Genomic DNA, 10,806 nt, shown 5'->3' with positions numbered 1-10,806 from the left:
TAGCTGGGATTACAGGCACGCACCACCATGCCCAGCTAATTTTTTGTATTTTTAGTAGAGACGGGGTTTCACCATGTTGACCAGGATGGTCTCGATCTCTTGACCTCGTGATCCACCCACCTTTGCCTCCCAAAGTGCTGGGATTACAGGCTTGAGCCACCGCGCCCGGCTTCTTTCTTCTTTAGTAGTGCAATCACAGCTCACTGTAGCCTCAAACTGCTGGGCTCAACGGTTTCTCCTGCCTTGGCCTCCCAAAGCACTGGGATTATAGACAGGAGCTGCCATGCCTGGCTGCATATCTGTCCTCCCACCACCACCTCAACAACTACCACCCCCTCTTGCCTGGACTGCTACTCATGGCCTCACCAGTTGTCCCCCGGCCTCCTCAGCACTGCCCTCTCCTATCCATCCTCTACCCAGTAGCCACATTAACTTTCTCAAATACAAATCTGAACAACTGGCTTAAAACCCTACCTCCTCCTCCCATGGGCTTCCATTTAAATTACTGGCCCAGTCACACTGGTCGCTCCTTTTGCAAAGCTAAACCACAGGGTCTAGGAACCTTTTTCTGGCCCTTACCTGTGACCCCGAAACCTACCAGATCACATTTAGTGAAGAGGAGTGCCAGGCCATTCATACTACTCTGTGAATGAAGACAGAGAAAGCAGAAAGGCACGGAGGAAATCCGAGCAGGGTGTACAAGGCTGATGGTAGCAACTGTTTTGACCTGTGTATGTTGGAGCCTCTTTAGAAACCACCAGACTCACGTACTCACTGCATCTGCTTCTCCTAGTCCTAGAGATGGGGTTCAGGAAGGATGCTCTACTTATTTATTTTGTTAATCTGAGAGTGGAGGCAGCTCTCAGCACTGGCCTTGGATACAGTTTACCCTAAATCAAAGCCATGCCCTCACTGGAAAGGGATAGGAGACGCCCAGTTCTCCCCTTCCCATTAAGATCCAGACTTAGGACCAGCCCTCAGGTTAGCCAGGAACTAAAAATTGTAATTGAACCTTCCTCCTCAGATGGCCAAAAGTCCACTGAGGAGGCAGAGCTCTGGGACTCCAGAAGGCTACAAAGTCTCTGGGGTAGGTACCAATTCTGCGACTAACTTGCTATGTGGCTCTGGGAAAGTTAAAGGCCTAGACTATCTGGGCCTTAATCCTGGTAGGTAAAGTAGCCCAGCTACCTTCAAAATGGGAGTTAAGCTGACTGTGCAGGCCCCCTCAGCCCACACTTCTGGGAATTTCCGGGCCAGGCTGGTCCAAGTTCAGCGTAGTAACCACCACAAGCCCTAAGCACTCCCCTTTGGAGCTTCCCTCCCCCCTCACCAAAGAAAAAGCCCAACAGCTCTGTATAGGAGATAAGGATTGCTGACTCCACAAATTGGGGCTCCACCTCAGGGGACCTGAGAACAGATAGCAAGCCACAGCAAGGTAGGGTGGGGCAGAATTGAGGGAGGCAGAGAGGGCCCATCAGGGGTGCAATGGAGAGACAGGAATAGCCTTGGGAATCCCAGCTCACTCCAAAATCTGACCTAAGAACTGTCAAAAGAAGGAGCTCTTAGTCATGCGTCTGGATCCAACAACATTTTCAGCAATAACAATAACAACAACATACAGTGTAGTTAAAAGATAGGGTCCCTTGGATGGCACTGAAGCTCATCCTTGGGAGGCTGAGGTGGGAGGAATGCTTGAGGCCAGGAGTTTGAGACCAGCCTGGGCAACATAGTGAGACCCCTGTGTCTATAAAAAGTTAGTAAATTTGCTGGGCATGGTGCCACACAACCTGTAGTCTCAGGTACTCAAGAGGCTGAGGCAGGAGGATTGCCTGGGCCTAGGAGTTTGGGGTTATAGCAAGCTATGATTGTGCCACTGCATTCCAGCCTGGGAAGGAGCACAAGACCCCATCTCAAAAAAAAAAACAAAAAAAGGCAGGGCTGTGGGGAGAGAAGGCAGAAAGCAAATAACAAGTTACAATAAAAAAAAAAAAAGAGAGAGAGAGAGAGAAAGAGAAAGAGAGAAAGAAAGAGAAAGAAAAGATAGGGGTTCTTGACACAAATTGCATGAGCTTAAATGACAGCTCCACCACCTGCTATCCCTTAGCTTTACGAGGCTCACTTTCCTCACCAAATAATGGGAATAACAGTAACTACTTTCACTGGCTAGTGATAAGTGTTAGTAAGCTAACACTGTGTAGCTTGCCTCACTACCTCCATCACAATAAGCACTTAATAAAAGTCAGCTATCATTAACCTCCTTGCTGTATCAAACAAGGGCTTCTCAACCCAAGCAGTACATTAGAATCCTTTGAGAAGCTTTAAAAAAATAATAATGCCAAGGTCCCACCTCCAGCAATTCTAATTTAGTTGTCTGGGGTGGGGGCCCCATACAGCCAGGGTGAGGACCGCTGTTTATACCATTTATTGATCACTTTCTCAAGTATAAGGCACTATGCTAAGTACTTTCCAGGTGGAAACAGAATTTGTTCACTCAACAAATATTTTTGATGGCTATATTACAAGCAGCAAGAATAGTGAAAAGACAAAGCCCTCAGCCTTCATATGATTCAGAATCTGATAAATAGGATTTTAAAGCACAGATTCTATAAGGTGAGAGAAATAAAGCCATAACTGTATGATAGGGTGGGACAGTGTGCAATATTTTAGCATAAGAAGACAGGAAAAGCCACTGAGGGGGTGGTCTTTGAGCTGATATCTAAATGATGAGAAGGCAGAAAGGCCTGTAAAGACGTAGGGGGCCTAGGGAGGGTGGTTCACACCTGTAACCCTAGTACTTTAGAAGGCTTGGTGGGGGAGGATTACCTGAGGCTAGGAATTTGAGACTAGCCTGAGCAACAAAGCAAGACAACTTCTTTTTTTTTTTTTTTTTTTTTTTTTTTTTTTTTGAGACGGAGTTTCGCTCTTGTTACCCAGGCTGGAGTGCAATGGCGCGATCTCGGCTCACCGCAACCTCCGCCTCCTGGGTTCAGGCAATTCTCCTGCCTCAGCCTCCTGAGTAGCTGGGATTACAGGCACGTGCCACCATGCCCAGCTAATTTTTTGTATTTTTAGTAGAGACGGGGTTTCACCATGTTGACCAGGATGGTCTCGATCTCTTGACCTCGTGATCCACCCGCCTCGGCCTCCCAAAGTGCTGGGATTACAGGCTTGAGCCACCGCGCCCGGCCTGACAACTTCTTAAAACAAAACAAAACAAAACAAAAAAGCTGGGTGCGATGGCTCATGCCTGTAATCCTAGCACTTGGGAGGCTGAGGCGGGCAGATCACCTGAGGTTGGGAGTTCAAGACCAGCTTGACCAACATGGAGAAACCCCATCTCTACTAATAATACAAAAGTTAGCCAGGTGTGGTGGCACATGCCGGTAATCCCAGCTACTTGGGAGGCTGAGGCATAAGAATCACTTGAACCCCGGAGGCGGAAATTGCGGTGAGCCGAGTCGCGCCATTGCACTCCAGCCTGAGCACAAAGAGTGAAACTCAGTCTAAAAAAAAAAAAAAAACAAAAACTAGGGGGACCAGCATTCCAGTCAGAGGAAACAGACAGTATAAAGCCCTGAAGGGAAGACCAAGTAGATGTGAATCCATGGCACCAATAGCCTGAATGCTTCCACGATCCTGAGACCAACAGGGCAGCATACTACTGCCAAGAAATGACCCCTCCAAATTAGCCCTCCCTGCTGCAATTCCCCGGAGTGGGCAGTCAGTAATAACGGTACGTAACAAGGCTGGTTAACACTGGCTAAGTGTTAATTTCACATGCACTACCTGAACTTCAAGCCAGAAGCTACTACCAGGGCTTCCATTTTACAGATGAGAGACAAAACTCAGAGAGGTCAACTCACTTCTGGCCAATCAGGCAGGAAGGCAGTAGGAAAGCTGGGATACAGACCAGGTTTCTGCAAGTGCAGAAATGATTCTCCATTCTCTAAACTTCTCAAGGTCTCAAAAGTCTCCAGGTTGTTGCATCTGAGGCTCACCAAGAGTGAGAAGCTCCAGTCACAGCACCTGTCAAACTTCAGGGCACACACTAGTTCCCCGTTGTTACCCCAATGCCTAGCATAGCACAGTCCAACAGAATTTTCTGCAATGATGGAATGTTTTATATCTGTACTGTCCAAGAAATGCGAGAGTCCCTAGTCACTGTGGCTGAACATTTGAAATGTGACAAATGCAGCAAAACATTTTCATTTTCATTTTATCTAAATTTAAATAACCACATGTGATGAGGGGCTACTATATTGGATGGGTTCAGCAGACCTGATAAAGGCATGATCCCAGTTCCATGTTACAAAACAAGAAAGGGCAACACAGAGGAGTCAGGTTACCTGTCCAAAATAACACAGTTAGGGTGGGACAGAGGGGGAACCAATGGTGGCTATTCTTATAGTTTCGACTAAACAGATCCCATGGGGCAGCAGGAACACAATTAACCCTCTAGGTGGTCATTCAACAGAATGGTCTTCATGCAAGCTATAAAAAGAGGATAATGGCCCCAGACCTCTGCCTAGCTCCTAATTTTTTTTTTTTTTTTTTTAGAGAGAGATGGGGTCTCACTGTGTTGCCCAGGCTGGTCTCAAACTCTTGGGCTTAAGCGATCTTTCTGCCTCAACCTCCCAAAGTGCTGGGATTACAGGCATGAGCCACCACACATGGCATGGATCCTAATTTAAACACTTACTATATGTTAACTTTTAAATTAGCTCAAGTACTTGCACACAGGTTCCATCTAATTTTCATCTGTTTTGGGGTGGGGGCGGAGTCTATTTTGCACACAAGGAAAGATGAAGGGTTCAAAGATTAGGCATCAGCTGACAAGTGGCCAATCTGAGATCTGAACCCAGGGCTGTCTGGCTTCTAAGGTCCATTCCACTTCACAATAACAGCTTCAGGAAGTGGCCCCAGACTTGCAGAGTCGAACCCAGTTCAGTCTGGCTTCCACGGGTTCTGTCCACTCTACTCATATCCGCTTCTTGGAGAAGCCCCAGCCTTTATTCTTGGTTACCCTATATTATCCTTTATAGAGACTACAAATCCCTGGACTCAGCTACAGACACCTGGTAACTCACTCTGCCAGCTGGGAAGGAACAGACACTCTCTCTCCTTCCCCCACTCCCAGCTGAATTCAGATATTTGCCTGGGTTTACGCCTGAGAAGACGATACAGAAATACAGCCCAAGCAGCCACTGACCTCCAGCCTTGGAGTGGGCCGGGTGGAGGGGTGTGAGTGAGTGGTGCCATACACTTGTCTGCCCATCACGAACTGGGCACCATGCTAAGTGCTTTACACATCTGATCGTGCCAATTCCTCCCAACCACCCAGAGGGAAATAGTTCTTGTAATCCCTTCTTTGGAGACAGGTCAGAAAGGTCCTCTTCCAAATGGGCACAATTCAGATCTGACTCCAAGGCTGGAATAGTTCACAAGGGTCAGCTAAGCCAACAAGGAGCAACTAGTCACGAACACTTATTAGGTGCAAAGAGCAGCGCTGGAGATGAGACCTGCAGGGTGTCTCCAGCAAGGGACTGTTTCACATAAGTGGGACCAAAGCTCCTGCAATGGAGGAGGAGGACTGGAGGAAGGTGTGCAAGGGGACTTATCTGGTGGAGGAGGAAGGACTTCCCTAAAGAAATGATGCCTGAGAAAGTTTGGGGTTTTTCTTTCTAAGACAGAATCTTGCTCTGTCACCCAGGCTGGAGTGCAGTGGCACGATCACACTTCACTGCAACCTCCACCTCCCAGGCTCAAGGAATCCTCCCACCGGAGTCTTCCAAGTAGCTGGCACACACCACCAGGCCTGGCTAACTTTTGTGTATTTTGTAGAGATGGGGTTTCACCATGTGGTCCAGGCTGGTCTTGAACTCCAGGGCTCAAGCAATCCGTCTGCCTCAGCCTCCCAAAGTGTTGGCATTACAGGCATGAAGCACTGCATCTGGCCGAGAAAGTTATTCTGGAGCCCAATATTACCAGTACTAGAGTGAAGCCCTTGGAACGGTCAAGATACACACAACCGAAGGCAATGAGCTCCTGAAAGGGAGTGTGTGGTGAAGTGATGGGGAGTTAAGGGAGCTGCACACCTGGGTCTTCTCTTGGGCCTCGGGCACCTGACTCAAAGATCAGCACCCTGCTGTCTTCCAAGGATGCCACTTAAAGCAGAAACTGTGCCAAGGTCCTCTTTTCTCAAGAGAGAATACATAGAAACCTCCCAGATAGGTTAGGTGCGGTAGCTCACGCCTATAATCCCAGCACTTTAAGAGACCAAGGCAGGTGGATCACCTGAGGTCAGGAGTTCAAGACCAGCCCGGCCAACACAGTGAAACTCCGTCTCTACTAAAAGATTAGCCGGGCATGGTGGTGCATGCCTGTAATCCCAGCTACTAGGAAGGCTGAGGCAGGAGAATTGCTTGCACCGGGAGGTAGAGGTTGCTGTGAGCCGAGATCAGGACATTGCATGCACTTTGGCCTGGGCAACAGAGCAAGACTGTCTCAAAAAATAAAGAAATAAAAATAAAGAAACCCAGCTGGGCATGGTGGCTCAGGCCTGTAATCACAGCACTTTGGGAGGCTGAGGTGGGCGGATCACCCGAGGTCAGGAGTTCGAGACCAGCCTGATCAACATGGAGAAACCCCATCTCCACTAAAAATACAAAAATTAGCTGGGCATGGTGGTGCATGCCTGTAATCTTAGCTACTCAGGAGGCTGAGACAGGAGAAGCACTTGAATTTAGGAGGCGGAGGTTGTGGTGAGCCAAGGTCACACCATTGCACTCCAGCCTGGGGGAAGGAGGGAGACTCTGTCTCAAAAAAAAAAAAAAAAAAAAAAAAAAAAAAAAAAAAAAACCGCCTCCAGAAAAACCCAACAAAACCTCCCAGATAGTACCAGTTTTCTCCATTAAGGAAAACATGGCTTCTGTGTAAAGATCCCTCCCTCAAAGCCTTTTCGCCCTGGACCAGTTCCCAGGCACTGTCCCAGAGGGGTGTACCATGTTTCATCTCAAGAACAGGCTGGGGCACCCCCTGTGAGACACTCTGGAGAAAGCTGTGTGTGTCACAGCCACATTCTAATAGCTAGCAAGTTTTATGCAGTTACTATGTTCCAGTCACAGCGCCTCAGCCTTTGCTTGTATTCTGGTTAATTGTCCCAACAGTCCCTTAGAGATATTGTCAAATTCCCATAGGAAGAAACTACAGATGAGAGAAGTGATTATTGGCTGAGCCACATACAGCAAGTTAGCAAGAGGGCTGGGACATGAACCTAGCACTCTTGCTCTCTAGTGTCCATGTGTTCTCAATAGTAACATTATCTCCATCTTTCCAAAGAAGCCACTCGTCAAGAAGCTGCAGAAGAGCCATTCCTCCACGTGGCGCTCCTAAATCATGGCAAGGAAGGGTAAGCAAGCTAACAAAAAGCAGGGCACAAACCGTGCACCGACCGAGGTAGGACCCCCAGAAACCACGGTGCTCAGAGAAGAGCAGGGATTTCCCTGGGGTCATACAGCACTCCACCAAATCCCAGGTCCAGAATACAACCTCCACCACACTCCAGGCCTGTAAACTAAAGCAACTAGAAGCTTCTAGTGCCAAGCAATCTCCGAAATTATAAGGCCAAAGAATGCTGCTATTCAGTGGAGTTAATGAAGAAAGCCTCTCTCTAAGCCCATCGTGGGCCTCAATGGTCTCATCCTGTAAAATGGGGCTATAGCATAGCTTGTACTTTACTGGTTTAATCCCGATGACTCAGGTTAAAGGCGAAAAAACCTCAAAGCCTGGTATCTAGTAGATGCATAATAAATGATAAGATGTCCATCATCGCTGCTGCTGGTAGTGGTGGAGTGCGAACAGTCAGTCTGGTTAGGTCCAGCCTAACTCCGGGTCTCCCTGCAAAGTCCCTCCGGGCTATGCTGGGGTGCGGCGAGGGGGTGTGGGGGCGGCGCGAAGGGAGAACAGATGAGGAATTTCTGGAAAACAAACTTCTGGGGCCTCAGCCCACTTACTTAGCAGAGCGCAGCCTAACCCGCGCTTGGCTTCGGGAGCCGCGATCGGGGCTGTCCCCTCTCCCTCCACCTTTGGCTGCCGCCGCCGCGTACTGGGCGGCCCGCCAAGCCCCCAGAGCCCCCGCGCCCTCCCTCCAAAGCAGGGGTGCGGGGGGCAGGGGATGAGGTCGACCTTCGCTGGCCAGTCCCGGCGCTGGGGGACAGGAGCCGGGACGCACCCCAGAAAGGGTCCTCAGCCCGCCGGCCCCCGAGAAGAGGAAGGGACTCCGCGGAAGGGGGCGGGGAGGAGGAGTGGTCGGGCCGCTCCGGCCGGGATTTGCCCGGACTTGAAGACGCTCAGAAGCCCAAAGCCCGGAGAGCCTCGAGAAGGCTTCTCCCTCATTGGCCAGGAGTCCTAGGGAGCCGAGGAGGGCTCCGCTGCCCCGGGGAGGGGGGAGGGGAGAGAATGGGAAGGGGAGGGGGAGGGGTGCCGAGGGCCGCGGCTGCCAGTTGATGCAACCCGGGTCCCCGGTTACGCGCTCAGCTTTCCCTCTGCGAGCCCGGAGTGCACCGACTCAGCACCGGACAGCCTGCGGCTCAGACGCGGGTCAGGGTTCCAGGTAAGAGGGGCGTCGCGCGGCCGCCGCTTACCTCTTCGGGGCCCGAGCCGCCGACGCCGCCCGGGGCGAACTGCAGGTAGCCCTTGAGCTCCGCGCGGCACTCGGAGTCAGCCACGATCATGGTGAGTGCCAGGACCCGGCCGTGGCTCGCCGATGACCCGTGCACCCGAGCGGGTTTCGGACGCCCTAAGGAAGCCGGGACTGGGCACCGCCGGGGAGCTTCTAGAATCCTGGGGCGTCTCTCGGGGCTCCAGAACGCTCCGGAATCCGAGGACGGCCGCTGCGGTGCTGGACTCTTCCTCCAGTCGGGTTTCGGGAACGGCGAACGGCCTCGGGGGCCTGGGAAGGGCTGCGGCACAGGGGTTTTCACGGCCTCGGAAGTCCGCAGGGGCCAGGGCTGCTCCCGGACTCAGCGCTCCTCAGCATCCCCGCCGCGGAACTGCCAGCACTCGCCGGGCTCTAGACCCCAGCAGCTCAGCCCGCTGCGGTCCCCGGGGGAGGGCGGGGACACAAAAGCCCCGCAGCCCAGCCAATCAGAGGTCTGGTTCCCTGGGGAGGCGGGGCAGACTCCGCCCCCTGGAGTCAATGGCTTCGCCAATCAGCACCGGGGAACGCCCGGAACTCTGGGAGTTGTAGTCCGCCTCGGGCGAATGCTGCAAACTTTTGCAAGACGGTTTAGTCAGATCGCTTGCAATACCAGACGGCAGTGACAGCCCGAAGAGTCATTTGGGTTGCGTGATGAAAAGGGACTTCACTGGGCTAGGCCAGACAGCCGAGTGTGAAATCTCTCCTAAATGAATTCTTCATCTTTTCAGTTCCTGGAGGGACTGGTTAGGGTTAGCAGAGGTTTGGCTCCTGCCCTATTCGGTGTTGTTAATTATATAACTGAACCCCAGATATTTAGAGGTCAGAGGGTACAACCCTGCTCTCCACTAGCCTCGGGGAAGCTCCAAAGGTGACAGACACAGGTAATTCACCTTATTTGTGGAGTCTCAGGAAAAGCCTTCATTCCTTGAAAACCTCAATCCCTATTGCTGAAAGTTTTCTTCCTTCTGCTACCAGCCCTGGCTTCCACCCCTGCCACCCTCCTCGAAACTTTGTAACAAGGTGTTCTGCTGGATCTATTCTCACCTCTCCCTCTGGCCACTCCTGCTCTGACTACTCTTTCACCACCCACTCCCTAAAACGTGGGTGCTTCCCCAGTTTCTGTTTTTATCCCTCTTCCCTCCAGACACTCTCCCTGATCTCATCCACTTCCTGGCGTTCAACTCTCCTTTTGCCAGACAGTTGCCTCTACCAACACCTCAGCACCTCAAAGCTAAATTCATTTTCTACTCACCTCAAATGGAGCCTCTTCCTTCACAGTTTTCCTTCAGACCTCCTTAAAGTTATTGTTTATTCTAGACAGGGAATCCTGGCAGGGGTGACGGTGGAGAAGACCCCCAATGTCCCCCTCTTGAGACTTCTGAGTCTAGGCTTACAATTCCAAAGATGAAACTGACTTGGTCTCCTGCCTCCAGCTTCTTGGGAGAAGGAAATTAATCTCACCCTCCCCTAAGCTCCCAAGGCACTTGAGCTGGATCTCTTTTAACATGTATCATATTCTACCTTGTTTTGTTTGTTTGTTTTTTTAAAGTAGAGACAGGGTCTCACTATGTTGCCCAGGCTGGTCTCAAACTCCTGAGCTCAAGCCATTCTCTTACCTCAGCCTCCCAGAGTGCTAGGATTACAAGCATGAGCCACCATGCCCCCTACATTCTACCTTGTATTGTAATTCTCTATATACATGTTTTATCTGACCCTTTTTTCTTTTTATTAGTATTGTTTTTTAGAGATGGATTTTATCTGTCACCCAGACTGGAGTACAGTAGCATAGCACATTGCAGCTTTGAATTCCTGGGCTCAAGCGATATTCCCTTTTCAGCCCCCCTAAGTCACTGGGGCTACAGGTATGCACTACTGAGTCTGGCTTATCTAATCTTTTTTTTCCTTTTTGAGATGAAGTTTCGGTCTATCATCAGGCTTGAGTGCAGTGGTGTGATCTCAGCTAACTGCAACCTATGCCTCCCAGGTTCAAACGATTCCCCTGCCTCAGTCTCCCAAGTACAGTAGCTGGGACTACAGGCGCACACCACTAGGCTCAGCTAATTTTTTGTATTTTAGTAGAGACAGGATTTCACCATGTTGACCAGGAT

The 10,806-nt window shown here is 50.6% G+C and overlaps 1 protein-coding gene across 1 annotated transcript in view; it reads right to left on the bottom strand.

Annotated features, from left to right (window-relative positions):
* Nucleotides 1-9,121, bottom strand: part of SESN2 (sestrin 2) — a 22,198-nt gene extending 13,077 nt beyond the window's left edge. The window contains exon 1 of the mRNA XM_017534745.2: nucleotides 8,643-9,121. Within this exon, the coding sequence (XP_017390234.1) occupies nucleotides 8,643-8,732 (90 nt within the window). The 5' untranslated portion in view covers nucleotides 8,733-9,121. The remainder of the gene's footprint in view (nucleotides 1-8,642) is intronic.
* Between the last annotated feature and the right edge of the window lie 1,685 nt (nucleotides 9,122-10,806).

The sequence above is a fragment of the Cebus imitator genome, unplaced genomic scaffold (genome assembly GCF_001604975.1).
Source record: "Cebus imitator isolate Cc_AM_T3 unplaced genomic scaffold, Cebus_imitator-1.0 Scaffold87, whole genome shotgun sequence".
Taxonomy (NCBI): domain Eukaryota; kingdom Metazoa; phylum Chordata; class Mammalia; order Primates; family Cebidae; genus Cebus; species Cebus imitator.
Note: the sequence above shows the minus strand (reverse complement) of the source record. Positions and strands in the feature narration are given on the sequence as shown.